Source organism: Mauremys mutica, chromosome 19 (assembly GCF_020497125.1).
Source record: "Mauremys mutica isolate MM-2020 ecotype Southern chromosome 19, ASM2049712v1, whole genome shotgun sequence".
In the NCBI taxonomy this organism is placed as follows: Eukaryota; Metazoa; Chordata; order Testudines; family Geoemydidae; genus Mauremys; species Mauremys mutica.
In genome coordinates this window covers 20,182,750-20,209,133 of record NC_059090.1, presented here as the reverse complement: position 1 = coordinate 20,209,133, position 26,384 = coordinate 20,182,750, and the positions used below count along the sequence as shown (strand labels likewise).

Below are 26,384 nucleotides of genomic sequence, written 5' to 3'. Positions count from 1 at the left end.
TTATGTAACACAAAAAATTACATTTGCAAATTGCACTTTCGTGATAAAGAGATTGCACTACAGTACTTGTATGAGGTGAACTGAAAAATACTATTTCTTTGGTATATAGTTTTTACAGTGCAAATATTTGTAATACAAATAATAATATAAAGTGAATGCTGTACACTTTATATTCTGTCGTAATTGAAATCAATATAGTTGAGAATGTAGAAAAACATCCAAAAATATTTATAATACATTTAAATTGGTATTTTATTATTGTTCAACACTGTGATTAAAACTGCGATTAATTTTTTCATAGTGATTAATTTTTTAATCACATAAGTTAACTGTGATTAATTGACAGCCCTATTATATTTTTATATATATATACAAATAAATATAAATTCCTATTGATAAGCGTTAAGGAAAACACCAAGGCTATGTTGTACAATCAGCTGTAGTCTAGGGCTTCTCAACTGGAGAGAAGTGCTTGAAACAAAAAATTAACCTCCCAGAAACCTGGTATTGGATGGCAAGTGTTCATTGGAAAAGAAGACTCAGGATGTAGATAAGTGTTGGGACCACCAACAAAGCCTTTGCAGGAGGCTGTACGACACTGACATCAGAGTGGTACACGATTCTGTCACCGAGAGGTTGAACAGGTCGGAAATTGTCAGTCATGGGTAATGGTTTATCCTTACTGAAGTAAAGCTTCAAGAAGTTCTCCACCTGCACACCACCATCCAAAAATAGTTGTTATTTTTTGAGGGAAAGAAAAGGGAATTGTCCTATCTTAAGTCTATAGTGCCTCACATTGTAGTATTGCTCTGAACCACAAGAGTATAGTAAAGCTTAAATGGAAACCGTGCCACCAAACCTTGTCCCCTAGATCACTGACAGATGCTTCCTTCTAGCCCAGGCAGACTCCTTAAACTTCCTCCCAGCTAAACATCCTAGTCCTGTCTAGCACAAGCCACCCTGGAAAGACAGGGCTTTTCTCTGTGTTCAGCTCCTGCCCCCATCCCTCAGGTCCCTGTGACACAACTTGCAGGGATCAAGATTACATGCCTCACCTCCTCTGGTTCTTCTCTAGAGCCTAACTCCTGGCTACTTGCAGCAGGAATTTAGCCAGCTCCTGCCAGCTGTGAAACACACCCCCAATTTCTCATTTCCCCCATTGCACTGGTTCACATCTGGCTGGGTGTTGGGTTCTCAGCAAACACTGAGCAACTATCATTAATCTTACGGACTCAGTCTGATGGGGTATCACCCTGTGGACATACTGATCGTGGTCATTGTTTGCCGATGAGGAACTCTCCCAGAGGGGTTGTGACTTGTCCAAGCCCACTCAGTGAGTTTGTGGTAGAGCTGAGACGGGAGCGCCAACAGATCGTGACCACTGGACCGCTCTGCCTCAAGGTATTATAGTGGTAAGTACCCTCATGACCCCTTGCTTTATAGAAAGCAGAAATAAATCCATTCAGGTTGAAGTTGAAGCAGGACGGAATGGTGGTTTTGACTTGATGGATGCAAAGATATAATTTTAAAATATTCTGTTCTGTTAAAAGAAAATTCTAAACGGGGCTAGAGTTAAAAGGCCAGTCACCCATTATTCAGTTCTCAGAAACAATTCAGCAACACATTCCAAAACATCTGAAGTTAGGGGATGATTCAGACCCTCATTTAGAGGCACTATGGGGCATTGGCTAGAGCACTGAACTAGCATTCATCTGAATTCGGTTCCCACTTCTGCCACTGATTCACTGTGTGGCCTTTGGCAAGTCACTTAATTACAATGTGCTTTAGTTTCCCCACCTTTAAAATGGCGACGATACTAACATTCCCTTGAGAATTGCTCTGAGAACTTTGTATGCAAAGTGCCATATAAGAGATGGTATACGTCCATCCCCTTTTCTTGGAGTGGGGAAGGATTCCGAGTTTTGTTTTGTTTTTTCACCAAAATGAGTGGTGGGACAGATGGCAAACGTGCTGGGCAGTGTATGATCTGTTGTGGTGACATTGATTTGGAGTCTCTTAGGACTGGACTGCAGAAGGTAATGGAGAAGGGGACAATCCTACATTGGACTTTGCATGTGAGAGAGCATATGTGGGAGGGAAGAAAAGAAGGTGGGGAGGGGAGTGGGAGTGAGACAGACAAAATGACTGTAACTCTGTTCAGGCTGTAACTCTATGAATTACCTGACTTTCACTCAGTATGATTGGCTCCTGAAATACTGTCCAGACGACAGCCTGGTAGCAGTTGGGCGTGGTCAGGGAGCCACTGTACCGATAATAACGTGTGAGATTCTTTTTATCTGGAATGAGCGATTCCAGGGGCAAAGACGTCATATTTTTTTGAGACCCTAGGAAAACAATGGAGAAACATCAGCTGGAATGGGCATGGTTACAGGCTCACTTTTACAGCTCCCTTCAACTCTGGCTGCTACACCAACTCTGTTGCAGTGCCACCCTCAGAGTCCCCCATCGCTGGTTGTGGGGGAGGCGGGAGCCAGAGGCCACTGGATGGGCCTAGCCAGGGAACCACTGTGCCTGCCCTTCTCAAGAGCCCCTGCACAGCACAGCTCTACAGCACGGACACCTTGTGTGAGCGCACCACACCCTGCTTCCTTGCTTAAAATCACTTCCAAGTTTCCTCTGAATTGAGGGCAAGTCTACCCTTAAAACAGTGCTGCACCTCTATAGCGCTTTAATCAAGATGCTCTAAGCCGACAGAGAGAGCTCTCCCATCGGCTTAGTTAATCCACCTCCCAAGAGGCAGTAGCCATGTTGGCAGGAGAAGCTTGCCTGCCAATGCAGCGCTGTTGACACAGGGGGGTAGGTCGTGGATTTTTTCCTATCCCTGAGTGATGTAGTTATACCGATGTAGCTCTGTTGTGTAGACCGGACCTTAGGCTTGATGCTCCTGTCTGTGAATTCAAGTGTGAATCTCACTTGAGTACCAGGAGAAGGACTGGCTGCTTTACAACTCCTATGTATAATGATTATCATGTTAAATAAATTCAGATTGCCCGATGATGATAAATCCAAGCTCCTTACCTTTGAAACCAACTTCATTTAACATCTCTATTAGAGGTTCATACTTTTCATTTTTTGCACCGGTCTGAAACAATATTTTGAGTCAGAAAATGTACCCATTTCCTCAGACATATGCCCCCCATGTAACTTTTAATTTAATTATTAATGAAACAGAAAAGAAGTGGGAAAGAAAGCGGAACAAAAATCAGCTAGCTGAACATAACGAAGTCACTGCGGATATGTCTACTCTACAGTCAGAGGTGTGACTGCTGCATGCGTAGACATTCCCAAGCTAGCTTTGATCTAGCTAGCTCGAATAACAATAGGAGTGAAGCTGCAGTAGGATTGATTTGTGAGTACATACCCAGGGTCCTGGGTGGGCTTGTGTAGCCTGTGCTGCTTGCAAAATCAAAGCTAGCTCAGGTGTGTCTACAGGTGCTGCGCTGCAGTCACGTCTCTCTGATCACAGTGCAGACATGCGCTAAGCACTAGAGGTGAGGCCAGACTTAAATGGTTGATCTGGGCCCCTGAAAACATTGGGGAACTTTGGGTACTGGCCAGTTCTATAGCCAAACCCTGCAACTTGGTCCAAGCTTTGGTAGGTGCCAGTCTGAGGTGGCCAATTTAAAAAAAAACCTGGCAACTTACCTTTATAAAGAACCCCAGCACGGCCAGACCTTCTTGATTGGCCACTGCCTGCTCTGTAGTGGAGAAACTCTCTTTCCTGTGGACTATATGAAGCTGTAATACAGGCATTAAAGGTCAATTATTACTCCCTTTTCTTTATAGCCATTTATCGTCAGCCAATCCTGGCCCCTTCCCTGTGCCCTGGGTGTGGAGAAACCACTGCTGTTCTACTGTGGAGGTGGGGCAGGGCCACTCCCTGCCCGTGGCTGGCGAGAGGCACTGTGGAAGATATGGAGCTGGTGAATTTGCAAAGACGTACCCAAAGGCAGTTCCACCCTGCATCTGTAGAAGAGGAGCTTATGGGCTCCTGCCGCCCTGAATCTTCAGTGGTTCCACTATTACTCCATGATCTGAGGTGGAGGGTGATTTCCTCCCACCAACTCACTTGGGACCCTCCTGCATCAAGCCCACCTGGTTTGTCTACAGAGGGTAGGATTTCCCTCTCTGCTATTCGAAGAATTTATACCTGTCACTGCACAGTCACAACAGAAGTGTCTGAATAAGCAAGTGTGAGACTAGGAGATACAAGCTTTATAGCCTGAATTGCTACTGCCTCCTCTGAAGGCTAAATAATCCTGGGTTTTACTGCCTGTCCTCATTTGCCTTTGCCATGCAAAACTTCCAGATCCTGATTGTTTTTCCTCTGTGTTCTGCACAGGGCTCAACAAACAATAAATTCAAAACATTCTCAGTTCTTTAATTCCCTTCCTGGAGTCTTGCAAAAGAATCTGTTGGTTTATTTCATTCAACATTAGGTTAAGAAGTCAGAGTTCTTGGACCTGGCTGCGTTAACAGAGAGAGAATCTCACCTACCTCCATAGCGTATCTCTCTCCATCTATGGTGTGTTCCGATCCAGGGCTGAATCCTTTGTTTAGCTTAGTGCCCCAGTGGAAGTGAAACTCGATAGCATTGTATTTATTTTGAAGACCTCCGCCTCCAATCTTGGCTGATCCGCTAAGAGATACCTTAACTGGTCAAAACAAGTAGTTAAAAAGAAAAAAAAATTGTTTGGCTCTTATTTTAAAAGGAGTTGAAACTAGCGAGGGGCATTGGTTGCGAAAGCTCTGGATCCAGGGTTTCCCAGAAGTTCCCTGGGTTTTGGATTCAATGCTTTGGCTCAGCTCTTTATATTGAGTGACCTAGATTAATGAACTTCAGAGCCAGATCTGACTCTGAACACTCCCGAGTACTGGTTCAAATGTGATTTAAATGGGGAACAGTCCAATCCCTATGTCCAGGGCACAAGACTAGGAGTTCAGATACTTGAGAGTTTGATTTCCTAATGATCTTGTGCTAGTCACTTAGGGCCTGATTTGCCAAAGTACTGAGCACCTGTGGCTCCAGCTGAAGTCTTTGGCAACTCCAAGTGCATGACACTTCTACAGCCCAGGCTATTAACCTCTCTGTACCTCAGTTCTCTCATCTGTAAAATGGTGATAATGATACTTACCTCTTTGTAAAGGGGAGACCTATGGATGAAAAATGCTACGTAACGGAAGCGAATTGTGTACTGCAATCTATGGATGATAATTGTATTTATTTTGGTGAAAGCCAGTTAAATGAGCTTGTGTGATAGCATCTTCATCGGCCTTTCTTTTAATCAATCTATTGTTCAATTTAATTTTTAAATAAATCAATACTGTCTTTTCAACGCAGTGTAAGGTTAATAGACAGTCTCTTCCTTGCTGGGAGTGTCTAAGTGACTGGTTTTGTCACCAGGGGAGAAGCAAGAGCCTGTGCTTCTCTCACTTTTAAGACAAACACTAGGTTTCTTCCTCTGTTATCTAGACAGGAGATGTTGGAACAGGGATTTTTCCCTTTAAATGTACAGAGTTGCATTCTAGAAGGTGAACTTGGTCCCAAGAGGTTTATTTGTTGGTTTATATTTTTGTCTCCTATTGTGTGTACTGCAATATTTATTTGCTTTGAGGGTCTTGCAGGATTTATAGTTAGACTGTGTTACTATGTCTCAACTATAGGTCTCACTTTCACTTTACACCCGTCTAACTATAGAGCTGTGGTTTGTGGGCTCCAGGGAGTCTGCAGACTATGTCTAAGATTTCCAACAGGCTCTGCAACTCCACTCGACATTTTTTTAAGGGCTCTGCCGATGAAAAGAGGTTAAAACCAATGTTATGGAGTAAAACTAGGTAAGCGAAGCCCATGTAGGAGCAGAGTTTGGGACTGGTATTAACAGGAGAATAAAATGTATCTCTGGGAAGAATAAAAATATTTTCTAGTGATGATTTCTCTTAACCTTTCTCTGCTTGAGAGATTTGTGATGCATTTGAAAATGGCAGTCTTTGTGCTCTCTAGGAGATGGAATTAGGACCTCTGAGACGAAGGCTGGTCTGGTAGATAAGGCCCTGGATTGGGACTTGGAAGATATGAGTTCAATACCCGGCTCCCAAAGACTGGCTGTATGTCTTTAGGTGAATCATTTCATAGCTGTGTTCCTCACTTCCCTGTCTGTAAAATGGATTAGTAACATTTATTTTGTCTATTTAGACTGTCAGGTCTTGTGGGCCCTGACTCTCTTACTATGAGTATGAAAGACACCTAGCGCAATGAGGCTCTAATCTCGGAGCATTTAGGTGCTATTGAAATCTAAAAATAATAATTGCATCCAATTTTATTCTCATTGCACCAGCAGGAGCTTTGCTCCCCCTGCTGCAAACCCCCTTTTGCATGTCAGGGAATTAAAGTTGTAAGCAGTTTCTATAATCATTTATTTTTTATACAAAGACACTTCTATGAGCATCAGCCATGCTTTGAAGATTCCACAATTTTATATGTACCAAAAAGGCTCTTAACTTTTTTTTCTTACAAACTTCTTCTGATTTTTCCACTAAAGTGGACAATCTGCCTAAATATTGAGTTTCAAAACAAAAATCTCATTGCCCAATCCATCTGTAAAGTGCTTTTTTAAATTTCAGCTGTCTCCAGGGGAGCACTTTTCTATGGGGCCATTTAGCTTAGGTGCCTGGCTGTCAAGCAGCCGGTTCTCTTGACAACAGCCCAGTTTTTTCAACTCTCCTTATGCTTTGGGGTGTCTCTGACAAAAATGGATGCACAGAAATATAAATACACATTTTTACGCCAGTCCTGTACCTCTTCATACATTATTGTCAAAGTAGGAGGAGGTCAGTCTTTCTGCATTGGTTTTATCATCCTACTTGTTGTGGTTTTAGCATAGCGAAAACAGTCACTTAAAAGGTATTTGGGCCCCAGATTAATTATGCAGGTATTCCAGCATCAGATGATTTTTACTTTGAGGCAGCAGTTATTATATGATTTTATGAATCCTCTGTCATTGTTTGTTTTTATCATCACAGTTTCAGTGTCTTTTGTTTTTCCAAAAAAAAAAAAAGCACTGAAATGGTCTGTTGGTCTGTGAGCCTCCAGATAACATTTGCCTCATGTATCATCACAATTGTAGAGCAGATTGCGTTTCTTTGAAGATAGTGCCATCAAACTGATTTTCTGGGAAGCCTGCACTTGCTAGGAAAAGTTTCTGGGGAAGCCACAATTTGTCGGATACATTTTCTGGCAAGTTCACACTCGACAGATGCTGTTACTGGGGCAAAAATTAAATGTTGCATTGCACACGCATGTTCCATTTTGGAATGCATATATTGTTTGGATTTTGTTGGATTGCACGTGGCACAATAAATCTCTGAGTCAGTGATGGATGTTTCCCAGGGACCTGGGTACAGAAATGGTGAAACCACTGGTGCAAGGAAAGGAGTGATGCAGCCTGGCCTCAGGCTTCTAGGGAAGCAGCATCTGTATGTGCTGGGTACTGATCCAGAGCCAAATGGGGAAGAGAAATGGGGAAGATGTTACAAAATATTACATCTGGTCCAGAGAACAAGACAGAAAAATACGTCAGAAACGTGCGAAGTGTAAAAACTTTGTATGTTCAGAACCTGTCACCTATTTTTGCTCCATTTGTTCCAAGTATTAGGCCATTTAGTTGCTACTTTGCTGTATCTGTGCCTTTTATATTATTGTTGTTGCTATCTATTTTCATTGTTCAAACGTGGGGTCAGTTAGACCCTGACACTATTGAGTAGCTTTCTTTAAAATATGTTTGATCATGGGGTCAGTTAGACCACAAGTACTGCATAGTATGTATCTGAATCTAGGAAAGTTTTAACTTGTGCATAGTTGTATAGTTCACTGGTTACAATAAAACCAGCTTTAAATGTATCCCAATTCCCAATTTTCCCCACCCCCAATTTTGACATACTAGGTGTCTCCAAGACCCCAATACAGAAGTAGTTGGGTGATTTTTGGTCCAATATGAGGGCTAAATCACCACTAAGTGTTTAAAAAAATTACAAATAGCTTTTGAAGACTTAATAACCTGATGCAACACAGCACTGCCACAGAGTATCCCCAGTAATATTTCTTCCCGATAGACAGCCTGGAAGAATATTAAACCTGAATCTGTAAATAGCTAATTAATCAGCTCTTGCCAATTAACTTCAGCATGTGAAGAAAATAATCTCAACACTGAAAATGTTTCTGATAGCAGTTAAGGAGCTAATAAAACCCAGCAAATAGGTAAACCCCATTCATTGCCATAACTTACCCGTATGCCCATTATTTTCTATGAGCCAAAGGGAGGACTGATCGGTGGTATAGCCTTCAAAAGTAAATGGCTTCAGGTCCTCTTTGTACTCCACTTTGTTGGTGACAATATTGATAGGTGACTGTTTCTCTTTTCCACACTCCTCATTCACTTCATCCCAGAAATGGGGTACTGTTTAAAAGGAAGGAAAAATGGCTTTCATTGAAGGACAAAGTGACTTCATCCCTTCCCGATAAGGCCAAATTACCCCTTGGTAGATCTACATTTGCTTCAGAGGTTGGGAAAATTTGCTTCAGAGATTGGCAGAGTTTAATAGGGAGGTTCCTTGACATGTTTACAAAATATTTAAAAATGCAAAACAGTGAAATGTGCCCAACAACGACTGATTGGTGCAACTGGAAAATGTAAGCAGATGAAGTGTGTAACAATGCCCTATTAAATGGGAAGCATGCCTGTGTCGGACTTAGCTAATTGATCGTAAACAGTAAAAATTTGTAACGTGTATCTTGGAATGTATTTAAAAAGGAGGGATGCAGATCTATGTTCTAGTGTTTGCTGAAGGCAGCACGGAGAGCCTGGAATGCCTGAATTTTGTTCCCATTATGTTACATCTCAGCCTAGGTGAGACTAGATGCTATGGCTAGCGTAGGAGCAAAGGAGCGAATGTGGTACAGCCGGCTGTTATATCACTGGGCTGAAGTAAAACAAAAGGTACAATTCCAGTTAAAATACAAAGACTTTTCTTAATGTAGGCCTCAAGTATTTTTAAGGGATTGCCTGCCTGGTGCCTGTGACCTGCTGGGGTGGTTCTCTTTCGGGTATGTTGTAAGTTCCTTTTATATTGGCAGGAAAACAATGAAGAGTCCAGTGGCACCTTAAAGACTAACAGATTTATTTGGGCATAAAAAACGCACTTCTTCAGATGCACTTCAAATCCACTTCTTCTTATATTGGCAGCATTTTCTTCAGCCAAAACAAAATTGGTAGCCAGAACAAACATTGGTCATTAACATATCTTTGTCCCTTCTCTTAAATATCCTAATAATCATTTAACTCAATTGGACTGGGTTTTCCTCTTTCTGATGACATACAATCAGATTTACTACATTGACATCCATGTTCTTGCACCTGTTTACCATAGTAATGAATTTGGCCCTAGAATGGAGGCATGTGGTATCTGAAACTGTTGTGGGAAGATTTGTATCACTGCTGCAAGTAGGCCTTTGTAAAACAGCACAGCACTAAAATGATTTCAGAAATAAACTGCTTAGAATTACCTGTACATTCGGGCTGAGTGCGTAGTTGTGATAGGTAGCACCATTCTTTGTCACCTGCAACAGAGAAATTAACATTTCAGACAAACTGTACAAAATTGCATTAAAATGAGAAGCTGTATGATTCGTTGATTAACTTCAGAATGGCCAGATACAGACACTGGCTCTGGTATGGTGATCTGGGGAGAGAGCTAGCTGACCACTTAGCTTTGACGACTCCTCCTTATTTCCAGCTGCTAAATTGCTTTAAAAGAAAGTTAATAGTGCACAGGTACTTTCCCACTGCCATAGTTGACAAAAGTATGTTAAGTGATCATGCATGGGAGAAGAGGTGGTCCTGGGGGAGGGGAGGTGTCCACAAGATAATCTCTCTATTAAAATGTGTCCCGCTCTCCAAAATATGAGAGAACCCCTGGCTGATGACATACACACATGTTGTGATTGTACAAAGAGCTCATTAGTGAATATTCCCCAGCCATAGTGTAAATCAAGCTGAAAGCTATGGCAAGCCTAGTTTTTACTAAAAGATCCAAAACCAGAAAATAGGAATTGTTTTAGTGGATCAGACATGCGTCCAGTACTGACAGTGGCCAATACTAGATGCTTCAGAGGAAGATGTAAGAACCCTGCTGCAGGGAGAGGTTGGATAATTCCCCCCCTTCATTAGGTCTGATCCTGGTCTCTGATACAGATGGCTTCAACCCTGAAACGTGGTTTAATATCCCTTTCAAAACCTATGTTAGGATTAACTATTATAACTCTGGATATTCTTGTGTAAATGTCCAATCCCTTTTTGAATCTTGCTAAATTCTTGGCTTCAATGACTTCATGTGGCAAGGAGTTCCACAGTCTGAATATGTCTTGTGAGGAAAATGTATTTCTTTTTATCAGTTTTGAATTTGCCACCCATTAATTTCATGTAATGTCCCTTGTTCTTGTGTACAAGAAAACTCATATCATCTCAACCTAACAGGGATGGAATCTTTTCAAAAAAAAGTTAGATCTTTAAAGATGATATGGTGGAATAAGAAATTTTCTTAAGAAATAAAGCCCTCTCCTCATTCCAGCTCACTCAGTATGCCCAAGAGTTTCCCTCTGGAGCTTCTTATTTTTGCTGTTTCAGGCTCTGTGCCACAGTTAGGTCAACGTAAGCTGCTTTGTGTTGACCTGGTTGTTGTCTACACTTAAATTTGTCTCCACACCTGTGGAACACCTGAGCCAGATAAGGAGGAGAAAGAAGAGGACTCAGGATGACATTCAATGAGATCCTGCAAGCTAGTGCTGCATGACACCGTGCGTAAAGGTCCTGGAGGGTGAACATCGCAGACAGTCTGGAGCAGGAAAGAACGGACAGGAGAGAGGCCCAGGAATGCCAGCAGGAAAAGCAGAGGAAGATGCGCAAGGACATAATGGAGCTTCTCCATCAGCAAATGCGGATGTCGCCAGCTCTTGTGAACCTTACGCTTGTCCCCCTTTGCAGTCCCTGCAGAGCTCAGTATAGCACCTTCTTTCACACACCCCTCACAACATTGAGGGCAGACATTACGGACAACCACAGCTTCAAATACACTGTCCTCCAAGAAATCACCATGTTCCCTGCTGATCTGGTTTTTCTTATGGCAGGGTTGGCAGTTTCCCAGGAAAATCTAATTTAAGACAGATCACTGGTAAATATCTTTTTAAACCGGGAAAAAGGGGAAAATAATGGCATCAGCGTCCAACAAGCATAGGATAAAGTTGGTCGTCTGCTACACAACGCAGCATGGCCAAACAGACCTGGACTGGTTGCTGAAACTCTCTTTGCTTCTGATTGCTTAATGCTTCAAGCGCACAACTCTGCATTATTGGCTTTCATATAATCAAATGTTTTTGATGTTTGTTTATATAATATTGAAAACTGAAATATGAATCATGCCATATAACTTCCTTGAGAAAATACTGAGCCAGGGGCAGGGATAGCTCAGTGGTTTGAGCATTGGTCTGCTAAACCCAGGGTTGTGAGTTCAGTGAGGGGGCCACTTAGAGGATCTGGGGTGTGCAAACAAAAACAACCAACCACAACTGTCAGGGACAGTACTTGGTCCTGCTAGTGAAGGTAGGGGACTGGACTCAATGACCTTTCAAGGTCCCTTCCAGCTCTAGGAGGTAGGTATAGCTCCATATATATATATATAATGTGTACATTCTGATGTTCAATATCATAATTACATACATTAGTAGTACCCTCACTGCAGTTTTACTTTTTATTTGTACAACCCTAAATTAATCTATGAATCTAATCTGTGCCTTATATACCCACAATTTAAATATGTAACTAAAACTAAGTGTAATGTGGTATGCATTAACGGAACAGTTTTTAAAATAGAAAATTCCTTAAACTCGGACTCACTAGTTTTTCCCAAAGTGGTAAAAACCATGATTTTACCTGGTAAAAACCACTGATGGTAAATGCCATGCCATCCCAGTATTATGACTCTGCACATACTGGAGGATTGTGCGTCCTGTGCTTGCAACACTTATGACAATAGTGCAGAGCTGGGCAGACTTCTTGCTTCTGTCAGAGATGGCAGACAGCAAGGAGGGCCATGCTGGTTTGTGGGGATTTTTAAAAAGGTGTGAAAATTAAGGGATATAGATGACATTAGGGGATGAATGCAGTGTTGCTGCAGCCATGTCGGTCCCAGGATATTAGACAGACAAGGGTGGGTGAGGTAATATCTTTCATTTGACCAACTTCTGTTGGTGAGAGAGACAAAGATTTTAGCTTACACAGAGCTCTCCTTCAGGTCTGGGAAACTTACTCAGAATGTCACAACTAAACTAATTTAGTAAAAAAATATATATACCGGTATTCATGTTATAAGAAGAATATGTTTTACATTTTAATTAGAGCTTTTATAATAATATTTTGCATTGACATTTTTCATGAAAAAATTGAGGTTTTAACTAAATCTTAATTTTTTGGCAGGAAGACTTTCTGCATGCAAAATTTTTGACCAGTTCTACCAAACATTTAAAAATTTACAAAATGTTTAGCTCTGGCTTTCTCCAAACTGATTGTATCTAGGGTTTTGATTCCAGCCCATCTTCGTTGAAAGAATTGCCACACCTCCACATTTGATAACCAACACATCTTCTATATTATGAGACAGTAAAATGTGACACAATAAAGATGGGATGGGATGGCTGGTTAACTTAATCAGAAGAAGCTTAATTAATAAATGCCTAGCAGATGCTGGGCAAGTCAACCTGCATGGCATTTGACAATTATATTTTTTAATTTTCACTATCGTTGCAGAGATGAATGGCTGCCAAAGTATTTTTGGCATCTCCAGCTAGCACAGTGGCTCAGCATGTGCTTTAACAATTACTGCCCCAGAGTTGCATAGTGCAGTGAACTCAAGCACACTGCAGTGGCTGCTTTCTTTAGAGTGTGTTTCCCAGGAACTGCTGGAAAAGAACTACTGCACCTTGAGAGCAACCTTGGTTCAGACATTAAGTGATTATTTTCCCTTTGTCTGCCCAGAAATGATCTGATTAAGGCTAATATACATGTTAGATAGTCATTGCTGGGGAGGTAACTTGTCAAACAAAAGTGGGACTCTCTAACACATTCCGGTTCAGATATTGTGAGCTCGAGGGGGCATGGGACTGTTTATATACACCTGGCACAGTAGGGTCCTGGTTCATGACTGGGTAGGTGTTGCTGCAGTCTAATAATATACAAAGTGATTTAGAGCTGAGGGATGCATGTATCAAATGCATATTTCATTGGCTAGAAAGGCAGAGGCTCTGACATGGAGCTTGGAGACTATGGGGAAAAAAGCCATGAAAACAGGGTAATAGAGGGACACGGGGAATCCTCTTGGGAGCAAAAAGGCATTGCCAGGACGGTGTTAAAAATCACAATCCACTATCCCCACACCTCTATGCCAGGGAAGCAAATGCCTCTGGAAATGGGTAGTGGGATATGGATGGATCCTTTCATCACCTGTTTGAATCCAGCCCAATTCACCAATGTGATCAAATGTCCTTTGACACCCTATTTGGTGACCTGTGTCAAAAGAATTTGTGGGTCTCCGTCCAGTTCCCAGTGGGCAGGTGAATGCATCAGAAAAACCTTGGATCTTTAACCAAGGAACCTGTATGTCCAGATGCTGAAAAATAACTAGAGAAGATGAGAGAAACTCCAGACTTCAGGAAGGCTCTGCTGCTTTATATTTACTACAGGTCGAATGCACTGAGGCATATAATTTAGATTTGTATACGGATTGTATAATTTGTTTGTACAAGTTGGATCTGCATTTAACCCTAGGGCACCTTCCATGAATGTTTTAGAAGTTCAGAAATTACTAATAGGGATGTAGCCTTTTCCTAACTGAGTATCACAGCTGCGGTTTAGAATGACAGATCATATTACAGGCTAAATACTCAGGAATTCTTCAGGAAAAAAGAGTCAATAAATCTGAATGTGGGTTTCACAATGAACAGGTCACAAGGATTCCTTAGTAAACAGTAATTTTAATATTTAATATTGGTTGTGAATAAGACTTTTCTTCTTTATTTTCTTAAGAAACAATTGATAACCAGGATGTTTCGTGTATTTATGACTTAGCCAGAAACCCGCCTAGGTTAGTGAAGAATTTGCATTATGAAGCAGTATTTGATAAAGGCGTGATTTCTCCCTGTGTATGTGAACTTTGAGTTGTAAAAGTTCCCTTCACCCACTGGATTCAGTTTCTGAACCTTTAATTGACTAAGTTGGAAATGATGATGGAGATCACTTCCAGCCTGTTACTCATGGACTATGGCGCGATTATCCCCTAGCGTGTATTGTCTAGTTCAGTTTTAAATATCTAAAGCAGGGGGCTCCTCCCACTTTACCGTCAGGAAATATTTCCTGGTGTACAGTTTACATTTTCCCTTGGCTTATCTGTATCCCTCACTCCTAGTAACACTCTAAACAATTCCTTTCCTTCCCTGGTGTATACAGCCTTCAAATACAGTCTCCCTGGTTTCCAATTCCTAATCCTGTTTAAACTATCTCATTCTGGTTTCTCTTGTGATCCCAATTCCCCAATCTATCCTGCCCCTCCCCGCCTCATAGCCATGTCCAAATCCTTTTCTGGGTCTTTCCTCTCTCGTAAGTCCTCTTGCGTCTCGCAGATCCTTCTAATTCTCTGCTCTTCCTCCCTCACTTCCTCTCAACCCCCTTTTTCTCCTGTTCCCATTTTGTCCTCTGGTCCCTCCCTCATTCTCTTTCCCCTTCCTCTGACCTCATAACTCCTTTTCCTACTACCCTTTTTCTTGTCACCCTTCTGTTGTTGATCACATTAGCAATGAGTGGGGCAGATCCAGGAGATTCTTGGCCACCATCTGTTGCCTCCCCACTGCTTCTGCTTCCTGCTGGATGCACCCTGAATGCTTAGGACAGGAGCAGACTTGATTGGCTACTTTGAAGAGTCACCACATTGGTGGTGGAACAGTTACTCTGGAGCTGGTGGTACTGTACTATAAATGGAGAATTGCTCTCCCCGGAGCTGTTGATTAGATATCTTTCACTAACACTAGAATCCATTTAATTTCTTTTCAAGTCACAATGAACTTGAATGAGTTTCTAATTCCCGTTAAGTTATACAGAGTTCCAGAGGGAATGGAACCTGCTTCCTAAAACATCCAAGGCCTAAAAGCCAGGAGGTGATGGAGCAGAGCTTGTAGATAAAGGTCTCCCTAGTCTTATTTACAATAAGATGTTTTTTCCATCAGCCTCCACTTTTCCAAGGTTGCTGTATTCTTTACGGCCTCTGCCCAGGACAATGCAAGGAAATGCTTCTTTGTAACTGCAATGTTGATATTCCCTCCCACAAGCGTCTGCTTCAAGGATGCCTGCTGAATCACTCTCACTGATGCTGGAAGAACCCAACAGCCGGGTTAAACTCTCTGCTGGAGGGATTTAGAGCCTGGTTCCCCAAACTTTTCCAGTTTGATTGGCACAAATGGGCTAAGCCATGAGCATCCACACGTAGCCTGAGTCTGGCCAGGATCTCAAAAGCCAGAACTGGCCCAGAATGGAGCAGCTTGCAATTTATTCTCTTCGGTGCTGCCCTTCGAGCAGGGTGACCAGGTGTCCGGTTTTGGACCAGTCCAAAAGGGATCCTGGCAGCTCCGGTCAGCGCTGCTGACCGGGCCGTTGAATGTCCGGTTCACGCGGCGCCGCAGCGAGGCTCCCTGCTAGCCGCCGCGCCACGGACCTCGCAGCTCCTGGCTCGGGAAGCAGCCGTCTCCTAGCCTTAGGGGCTGCCAGGGGTGGGGTCTGCGTGCTGCCCTGCCCTCAGGCGCAGCTCCCATTGGTGGGTCAGGGCAAGGGAGGAACTAGCGCCACTCAAGCACTCCGCAGGCGGCTGTTGAGGGGTCGCGTGGCACATGCCTCTCCCGCTGCTGCCCGGCCTCTTCTTCTCCTCGCAGGGCTGGGCTTGAGCTGCAGCGAACCGCAGTCTGTTGCCCCATCGCTGGCACCCAGGAGTTGGGGGTGTGGGTATCCCCATTTCTGAGTGCGGGGAATGGGGCTGCACCCCCATCCCCCTCACTGCATCCCTCCCCCGTCCCATCCCATCCTGCCCATCCCAGCCCTGCACCCCATTCACCTCCATACACTGCTGCACTCCCATTATGTCCCTATACACCCCTGTGCCCCCCACATCCCCATGCACCTGTAGCCTTCTGCCTCCCCCTGCATCCCACCCACCCCACACCCGCTCCTCTCGCCTTCACTTCCCTCTCTCACCCCCACCCTGCTCTCGTCCTTGGCCTCTTTCCCTCCCTCCCCTCTCTCCTCCATCCCCACCTCCATCTTTTCCCCTCCAGCCAACCCTCCTCCCTTCCCAGCTGGGTGATTTAGGCAGCCCCTGCAAAAGTGTATGGAAAAAGTCTCTCTGTGTAGGCAAGTGTGTGCACGCAGGCATGCACTGTATGTAAGCGACTGCGTGTCTTTGTGTAGGGAGGTGCGTGTATTGCCTTGTGTGTGTGTGTGTACCTGTGTGAATAAAATTTGCAGCCTAACTCTTTGACTTTTATTCCTTTTGCTGGCTTGAGCACACACAAATTGATGACATAAAATATGTGTGTGTTCATTTCATAACAAGTTTTTTAAAGAGAAGGGAACTCTAAAAGAAATGTATTATTTCTTAAAAAGTGAATGTTGTTGACTAGTTTTTGCAGAAGAGCCAACGGATCATACATTTCTCCCCACCTTTGTCTAGCTACATTTTAAACTCCTTGCTACTGCCTCTCTCTTTTTATGTGTGTGTCCAGCACCTACCACCCCAGAGCCCTGATCTTAGTTGGGGTCTCTAGGCACTAAACAACAGTTGTAGTAAGAAGTAATGTGGCAGTATCTGCGTTAGTGCCTGCTAGATGTGCACACATGAATACACGTGTGTCTCTGCATGTAGGTGTGGGAGTCAGTTTCTACAGATTTATTTATATAGGTATCTGGACAGGTGCATTTCTGTGGTTGTGCTCTATGGATTCAGGGCCTTTAATAGACCCAGTGCAGCTGTGATAATGTGTGGTCCTAATTCCACACATAAAATTACAGTAGCTTTAGTGAACAAAAAGCATGGAGCTGCTTACAAAACATGGGAAGAGGGGAGGGAAAGAATCATGAAAACCTTTGTGAATTTTTTTTTTAATTGCCCTTTTTGACTATTTTGCTGCCAGCTCTAGCGTCCTGTAACAAATAAAACCTGAACATAGCATAATACATCTGTCAAAAGAATAAATATGCCTGTTTGGGCCTTGCAGTGAAAATGAGCAGGTGAGCAAGGGTGGGGGAGAGCAAGCAACGGAGGGATGGGGGGATGGAGTGAGCAGGGGTGGGGCCTCTGGAAGGGGCAGGGCAGGGGTGGGGCAAGGGCATTTGGTTTTCTGGAATTAGAACGTTGGCAACCCTGTCTTTGAGATGCCAAGGCCCAGCCCGCCATGCTCCATTTTGAGCTGGGTGGCTGTTACGAGACCTGTAGTCTGCATAGAAGGACCTGCATCTTGTAACAGACGAAGGCAGCTGAGGCTCAGAACAGCCAAGTGAACCATATTAGGCCCTTGTGCTGCATTTTGGCTAACCCTGGGTCAAGCTGTGATGCAACACGTACAGGGTGTAACTCCATTCACTTCCTTGGTGTTTTACACCAGAGGGTATTGTGCCTCGGGGCCTCTTCTTCCTACACAAAGTTCAAGGTAGCAGCCATCCATTACATTCAGGGAGTCTTGTTTGTGCATTTGGCAAATAAGTGGTCACTTATCTCTGTTTCTACTCCTGTCCAGTTTGTCACTAGTTTCCTGACTAAAAGTATTTCTTGGCTCCAATGCAGCCATGAAACAATACAGTTGTTTATTGTTTTATTTTTTATTGTGAACATTATCGTTTGTTTTAGCTACCAAGGAAGGCACAGGGAAAGGGGCAGCTCCGTTTAGTCAGAACCCCACCCTCTGCTGTTTAAGCAGTTTAGTGGATACCACACTTGACTGGGAATCGGAATACCTAGATTCTAGTCCCAGTCCTTGCCAGTGATCTACTATGTGACCTTGGGCAAGTCCCTTGACCTCTTTGTCATTAGTGTGGCCACCTATACAAGAGAGAGATTAAATGAGCGGTTACCCGTCTTTGTAAGGTGTCTGGAGATCTGTGGATGAAAAATGCTATGTGGTGTTATTTATTCATTATTGTTAAACACAAGGATTAAACACAAGGAGATTTGGAAAGCCTTTATGGCCCTAGGTGCCCCAAAGTGTGAGGTGCCTTTGTGATAGTCCCTTACATCAAAAATCACAACAGTATTCAGGCTACTTCCTGCCCCGAAAGACCAGTCACTTACCCCAGGACAGCTGCACGTTAGGTCTCACAACAAAGACAATGCTTATAGCCAATCCTATAATAATCTAGCTAAAGATTTATTAACTAGGTAAAGGAAATAAGAGAATTGTATGCAAAGTTAAAGCAGGTAAACATGCACACCAATGAGTTAGTCTGGAGTTTCAAAAGGCAATAAAAGCTTCTATAATAAGCAAGCTCGATATGTTCCTTAGAGCTACTCCAGGCTAAACACTGGGGAATCTCTTGTTTATGCCTCAAAAATCTTGCCCTCAGGAATCCAAGCAGTACAGAGATACAGTTTCTTCTTGTCAGGGATTTTTATTTCCTTTCCCCTTTCTCTGAGCTGCCAGCTCAGCTGGTGGGAGGAAATCACTTGCACGTCTCCTCTTCATGGGCAGGCTGGGGCGGCCGTAGGGTGGGGAGAACAATCAGCAAAGTCTTTTGTCCTCTGATGTTCCACACTAGTTTGTCTGGTGTCAATTGGCCTTTTCTATTGTGCAGGGCCTAACACTTTCTGTTGGAAGCCAGCATTTCACACTAATTCATATCGCTGTCCTGTCTGGTGATTTACACAGTTAGAGAGAATTGCAATACAAACACTTAACTATTACCTTACAGTACGGGATACAGGTATTGTAAGTGAGTTTAAAGCACGCAGCAACTTACAAACATTCAATAAAGTCTAACCGCCAACTACCCTTTTTATTACTCTATATATTTTATAACTATATATTTTTTTAACAATACTAACACCCAGGTGAGGCAGTCTAATTCCAGCTATATATTTGTCAGTATCCAAGTGAGACATGGAGACCTTGGCATAAGCTGGTACCTGGGTTGCCAGCATCACAATCCTTCTTTTGATAGCTCTTAACATTATGTTAGTCTTCCTGACATTACGTTAAAAAAAATACTCAAACTGACCTGTATGTTGTACTTCTAGTTACTGCTGTATTGTAACACTGCGGGGAAATTCATCCCTGGTGTACTCGCCTGCATCTAACAGTGGTACACCAGGAAGGAATTTTAACTCTATTAGCACTGTTTTTGCATGCAATGGCTTAGGGGTCAGTCGCCATCAGCATTGGTTGTGTTGGGTTAGCTTGTTTTAGGGGAAGGGGGAAGGAAACCCCTATCAGTGAAAGTACTGCTCATTCCAGGGAAGTTTTCATTCTCTGCCTTGATGGGTAGACTTAGCCTCCAATATTTAACTGTAGAGTGGTGTAGCTTTACCAGCTGGGGACAGAGATCTGTTCAACCGAGTCTCTCCAGTTCCCAATATTTCCTCCCTTTGTGTGATAACTTTATTCTTCATGGTCCGTGTAAGATGCTGGCTTGTCCCCAGCTCACAAGGGACCCACTGCCACACCCGCTCCTGCTTCAGGACTGAATGCAAGAATCTTTCTTGTTCTTTAAACTGACCATTGCCTCCCAGGGCTCTATCCCAGGAGGTACGTTTCCCCCAGGCAGTTCCCTCTGCCATGCCTCTTGGACTTTGGCAGCCCACCTAGGGAATTCCCCGCAGCTCCAGTTCTTCCTTCCTTATTGACAGCCTGGTTCTTCATTGCCTCAGCTGCTGCACTGCCCTCTTAAGTGGCCAAACTGGGAGTGCCTGTTTGAGCACAAGGAGCTGGACCTGTTCTTTTAAAAGGCATCAGCCACCCAGATCGTTAAGGAGTGGGTGCCTGAAGAAAAATGTTATCATAGTGGTGGAGCTGTACATATATTTATCTAATCGGTCTATCTAGCTAATCATCCACATACACAGCCATATACTTATCTCATATGACCTATAAGAACTGTAAGCCCTTAGCTCACTGCCAGGTGAAGAAAGAACCAAATCATCTTGTCGCTTTAGCAGGATGGGAAGTTTCTAAAATATAACTCAAAATATTTCTAATTTTTTGCCTGTGTGTGAGGGGCGAGGGAAAATCTGTTTTCCAGCCATGACCTATGATCTTGTCCCATCAATAAAATTCCTTTGTAATGATAAGCTATTGTGTTGAGGTTGATTGGCTTATCAAAGAAGGAAGCTGGCGTTAAATAGATATGCAGGGCTAAGGTGAATTGCTTCTCTACAGTATCTTGTTTCTCTTCCTTTATTTAGGGTTAGTGCTAGGTAAAGTTTGGGAGCCCTATTCAACACTATTACTACTAACAACAAAGAGAAGGAATAGAATTCTTTTGTAACATTCGGCTAGCTTTGCAGTTATTTTATGTACATGTTGCAACTTGCATAGAAATGTGAGTGAAAAATCTAATAAGGGGCCTCTGGGCATATTGTATCCTTTAAAAACAGAACGTCCAGTAGAGCCCATATATGGAGAATGGGTAGTAATGATCGCCAATCTCCCACTCCAAGCAAAAGAAAAATCCCTAATACAAAGCCCAAAGTCTTGGACGTGTTTACTGGGAAGATGAACCTTGGGACATATGCTGAAGGCCTGAACATTTGGGCTTCGTGAACAGTCAAAGGGAGTGAGTTTCACATGCCCTTCTGCTTCCAGAATTTAAATCTAAGGACTGTGAGCAGAAGTGCCTCCAGTTGCCTTAGCTATCATGATGGTGCACAGCATTTGCTCTCTCTGTTTTGAAATTATGCTTCCTATGAATGGTGTATCTGTCTATCCAGGTTCTTGGCATTGGCACCCTTTGCTGTAGCAGAAGGTGCTTTCGGGGGGAATAATCTTGGAAGTGAAAATGATGGGAAATGTCATTTTCCCCCTGCATGGCTAATCTGATGTTCCCTTTCCTCCTGCAGGATGAGTGTACTGGATTGAAGAGCACTGGGGAGACGCCCCATTGTGGATGCTGGAGAAGCATGTAATGTGCTGCAGCTACACTGCTACTTGAGAGGGAGCTAAACAGGGTGAGTTAATACAAAATGTTGACAGTGCAATGTACTGACAACAAGAAAGCTGAGCCTTAAAAATTAGTATAATTAATGATGTTGACTCTGCTTTGTACAAGAAGAAATTCTGCCCCGTCTTTAAATATTACCAGGGACAAACTGCAAAGCAGTGAGAAATAACCTGTGAACTTTAAACTGATATGCCCTTGGTTGCATTGGCACAGCAAAGAATGCATTCTCTTGCGATCCTTAATGCCTTTATTGTCTTAGGAGATAAAGTGTATATCCAGCAAGGGAGGATTTGTACTGGTCCATTGACTGTGGGGTCAGGCATCCGCTGGTGCACTATCAGCAATATTTGTTGAGTGGTTAAAAAGACATGAATGTTCCAGAGCTGCTGGTGTGGCAGAACTTGTTTCATACTGTGAGGGAGGCTAAGGAACTGATCCTGTCTAATCTTTTAAGTGCTTGTCTACATTTTGAAAATTAATTCAGATTAAGGTGCAGTGTGAATTTAAAGCACCATAGCTATTCCAGAATAACTCCATGTGTGGATATTCTTTCTGGAATCAGAGTGCCTTATTCCTGTTTAGCTTAATGAATGAATGAATTGATTAGTAAGATAAACAAGAGCAAGGCACTCTGATTCCAGAATAAGAGCATCTGCACAAGGAGTGGTTCACAAATAACTCCATGTGTAGACAACCCCTTAAACAATGGGGCTTGCAGGAGGCTTTGCAGAACCAGGCTCTGAATTCACTCCTAAAGTTTGATGGGGACAGGGGTATCTGTAAGATTGTGCTTTGAAATCCTTTTACAAGACTGCCAAAGAGGGATATACAGTGGGCTTATCAGAAGCTACGTTTTCTTCCTTCTCTGCCGTATGTAAGGAAGCCATGTCTGTCTGGCTAGAGGGGTGTGGCTTGTAAAGGATCAAAACAGTTCAAGGTTTGTTTCATACATGGCTATAATACCCTTCCTGCCATACTGCCAGTAAGAACACACAAAACACTCCTTAATGAAAGAGCAATTGAGGCTTCTAACCATGCAATCTAGCCGTAGCTTGTTACATTTTATTTCAGTACACTGAAAGTATATTCATTTCAAAGGCTATATTGTGCCTGAATACGTGGTACACCTGGTAATGGCTGCAAGTGGGGACAACTTCAGATACACCAGGTAGTACATAGTGTGGTCTCCATGGCTGCCACAGTTAGGTTATCTCATAAAAATGGAAGCGACTAAGTAAGAACAAACCGTCTAGGTCTCTGTCTCCACTGTATGAAACACTATAATGTCTGTGCTGCTTTGTTTTATCTTTTGTTGGACTTTTAGTATTAAGGAGTGAATCAGACTGAAGTTGCTGCACTTCCACAGCCTCCAACCATACCATAATCCTAAGGAGATGAACAAATATGTCTTAACATCCCCTGTATTCCTCCCCTCATATCCCTCTTCTGTCTCTTTGCCATGCAGTCTGTCCACGCCTTTCTCTTGCTCACAGGAGCCCTCAGTTGTGGGCCAAATCTCCATCCCAAGTGGGCTACGCTGCTGCCTATTCTGCAGGCTTATCCAAAGCTCAGTTATTACTCCCTTAATAATCGCACCTATTAGTTAATGATTAGTTGCAGGATTGATGTTTAATGGGAAGTTAGATGTGTTAATATTTTTACAGCACTTTGATGCTGTAAAGCACTATATAAATGTTAAATATTCTCATCGTCACTGCATAGATTGTGGAGCTATCAATTCCCATGATGACTGAAGCCTGGGGTTCAGACTTCCAGGGCCATGAGAAGAATAGTGAGGACAGTAAAATATCGGGCTGAGAGTCTCCGGTTCTTGGCACATGCTCAGTAACCTGCAGAACGTGGGTTTTTCTTCCTTCATTCTTACAATGGGTCTGCTGAGTAAGAGTTAGTCAAGCTGTAGATATGTATGAACGGTCACAGGCCAACTCAGATAAGGCTTTGCAAGTATGCAAACAGCCACTTGCTGCATGCTTACAAGGAAGAAAGAAAAGGAAGCACCAAAGAACGTATCCTGCTTAAGGATATAAACTTAAGATCAAAAGTCTGCCTGTGTTGTAATGGCCAAGGTAACTACTGGGAGAAGATCATGTTTTTATAACTTGTTAGTGATATTTAATCGTGCGTTGGATGGGAGGATAGGCAGGGAGGGCTATCAGCGATTTCTTTCCTCCCTGGCTCTCCATCGCTACCCTGTCTGTGTGTTCTTCTCGTGTACCGCTCACTCGTCTTAGTTTTAGATTAAATCTTAAAGTGACAGCATCATGGTTCTGCCATCTCTGAGCTGGGTCTGAAATATTAATATGTGTCTGTAAAGAGTTCTTGGCACAGTAAGTGGAAATGGAAAAAGTTAAAGAATTCTTCTGCCTTCATTTGTTCTGCTCTGTTTTATTTTTTTGTCCTTGCAACTCTGCATTGCATTGCTATAAACAGCATATACTTTGCCTTTGCTTGGCCCCAGAGAGACAGTGTAGCTTACAAAATTTTACCTCCATGAGAATCAAAAATACATAAGATATAAGTATAGAGAATTAGAGGAATAAGGTCTGCCACATGTATATCCTTTGAAATTCCAGAAACTAATAGTGTGGGGTGGTAAATCTGTAAATGGTTGATTCCCAGTGCTCAAGGGAAATGTGAAGACACTCCAAGGTTCCTGCTAATATGCCCTGGGCAGAAATTATTTCCCTATCCCCACTTTGGCAGTTGTATTCCTGTTACATAGCGTCTGGACTATAATGGTGATGGTACTACAGATGGTTTTAAACAATCCTCTCTCAAAAGGTTTTGAATGTCTCTGTTGAAGCTGCCCAGATCTCACACAGATCTGTCCTGTTCAGTCTTGTCCCAACCAGTGGTCCCCAGGAGGCACTGAGATGGGATGCTTTGGGGGCACATTATGCTGCTGTTGATGGTGGAATAATGATAGATATGTAGGAGCCGATTAACATCATTAAATTATTTCTGATGTTTCATGAGATGCTACCATACTGAGAGACCACATGGGCCGGGGTAGGATGTTTGCCGTAGAGTTAGGACTGCTGGGTTTTATTCTTGGATCTGCTCCTGGCTTCTGGTTGACCTAGGGAACGTTGCTTCAGCTCTGCGCCTCGGTTTCCCCATTGATAAAATGGGGATAATAATACTTAATGTACCTACTCTGTAAAGCACTTCAAGATGTATGCATGAAAAGAGCTTGGTGCTGGTGGTGGTGTTATTCTATTACCAAAGGTCAAGGCTTCCTACCACTTGGGGTCCCCAAGCTACGGCCCCATCAAACCTGCTGTTAGTCCAGCTCTGATCACTCATGTGCAGGGAGACCCCCTAGAAGTATAAACAGAGCCCTAGTAACTTAAGCTCTGTCTTGTGAATAAAGCCAACTATTCTAGATTGTCTCTTATTTAAAAGCACAACGATCTTTTATCAAAAACAGCCCTCCAAGAGTGCAGTCAGAGAGATGTGTGTTAGTAGCTGTGGACTTTGAACCAAGTGGGAGATATATTAGTTGCTGAATACTTTGAAAAGCAGAGGCTTGTTGTGTGAGTGCATCTGTACTAGATGTGGATGGGGAGGTTTATAGGAAGGAGGTTATTGGAAGCCTTAAGTGACAGAAGATCCACACCAGTCAGATTAAGCAGCTGCAACTGTACTGCAGTGTCGTTCTCAAAGGATGGATGTAGAAAAGGTAAAGTTGATTGTTGATTTGGAGAATTAAAAAAAACCCTCATTGGGGTTAAAACCCCTCCATTTCGGTAGCGTTCTATTCAGGTTTTAACACTGTCATCGTCACATTCAACATTTGCTGCGTTCAGCTACTCTTGCCAGTGGGTCTTGAGCTGGGTTATCTTGTTAAAAGCTGTATCCCTTTAACAAACTCTCTGTCATAGTGCAGCAAGACGTTAGATGCATCCGATAATATTGAATCTTTTTTGTTAATGATGCAGCCTACTCCTTTTGAGGACAAAAACTCTCAGAGCCTTCATCACTACCTAAGGACTGTTGTGTTTATTTTTAACTTTGATATTTACATGGGAAAGGATATTATTGAATAGTACTGCATTCCTGATCCAATATAAGCATACAAAAGCCATCTGACATTTTTGAAGTGCTGATTATAGATCATTATCTGGCATTAATACAGTCATCATCAGTGGATAGTAAAATTTAATTAAATACATAAAGAATTATAAATATTATTTTTTAAACAAATATATGGCTCTATCAGGCTAAAATAACATCAGACAAAGAGAGAGAACCTGAATTATTTCATTTCTTACATTATAAAGAGACCATAGCATTATTGGAAGAAAAATAGAATAAGTAGGCTACTTATAGTTGTATGCCATTTAAATCAGCATAGTACACAGGCAAAGAAAATACATTTTTACTGAATCTTCGGAATTTCTATTTACATATAGAGGTAAAGTAAAACCTGTTGGATTTTCTTGGGGTGAACAAATAGTATAACCATAAAGGTAAAATAAAACAAAACAGTCAGAATAAATCCACTTGTGATACCAAGCCATAAATGACCTGAGAGAGAAACAAACACATACATACCTCAGATTTATCATATAGAAACATTAAAGAGTTTGAACGGAATGCAGTGGTACTCAAAATTCAAATAATCAAATATGAGTAACCTTGATACCCAGGGGTGGGCAGAACAGCATGGTCTTCTTACCTGCTGTTGCTGTCTTGGCAATGTGCAGAGAGAGCAGAACAAGGAAAAGCAATTCCATTATCTATCTCCGATTTTAGATAAGATCAGTGAGGAGGCAAGAATCAATTAGTATGTGATCATATTTCTGCTCTGGGAGTTTTTATATAGCAGTAAGGAGTCGTGGTCAGTCCTGATAGCCGTAGTCAGGAAGGTGAACTCCTCCCCTTTTTAATTTCTCCAGGTATACACTACTCCTGATTTGCTTTAATTTATTAATTTCTCCCAAACTGGAATTGTAGAAGAGCTGAGATTTTCCAGCACTAAATAAGTGTCTGGGGCTAAATGGCAGATATTTTACTGACTGGGCAGATATGTTGTAGCCTATTAGTTTA

At 42.6% G+C, this 26,384-nt stretch overlaps 1 protein-coding gene across 1 annotated transcript; it reads right to left on the bottom strand.

The window, feature by feature from the left end:
* Positions 1 to 367: 367 nt before the first annotated feature.
* On the bottom strand, positions 368 to 26,102 carry CA4 (carbonic anhydrase 4). The gene is made up of 8 exons (XM_044993601.1): positions 26,014 to 26,102; positions 9,581 to 9,634; positions 8,304 to 8,474; positions 4,519 to 4,676; positions 3,667 to 3,759; positions 3,040 to 3,103; positions 2,182 to 2,345; positions 368 to 711 (listed from the first exon to the last, which is right to left on the bottom strand). The coding sequence occupies exons 1-8, from the start codon at positions 26,069 to 26,071 to the stop codon at positions 523 to 525; spliced, it is 951 nt and encodes a 316-aa protein (XP_044849536.1). The 5' UTR covers positions 26,072 to 26,102; the 3' UTR covers positions 368 to 522.
* Between the last annotated feature and the right edge of the window lie 282 nt (positions 26,103 to 26,384).

What these genes read in the sequence shown, in the direction of transcription:
- CA4 (XM_044993601.1), bottom strand. Translation starts at nt 26,071, where the DNA reads ATGGAATTGCTTTTCCTTGTTCTGCTCTCTCTGCACATTGCCAAGACA. An exon ending in TGCCAAGACAGCAACAGCAG is followed by an intron (nt 9,635 to 26,013) that starts GTAAGAAGACCA and finishes TCTCTGTTGCAG; the next exon opens with GTGACAAAGAATGGTGCTAC. An exon ending in AGAAAATAATGGGCATACGG is followed by an intron (nt 4,677 to 8,303) that starts GTAAGTTATGGC and finishes TGTTTTGACCAG; the next exon opens with TTAAGGTATCTCTTAGCGGA.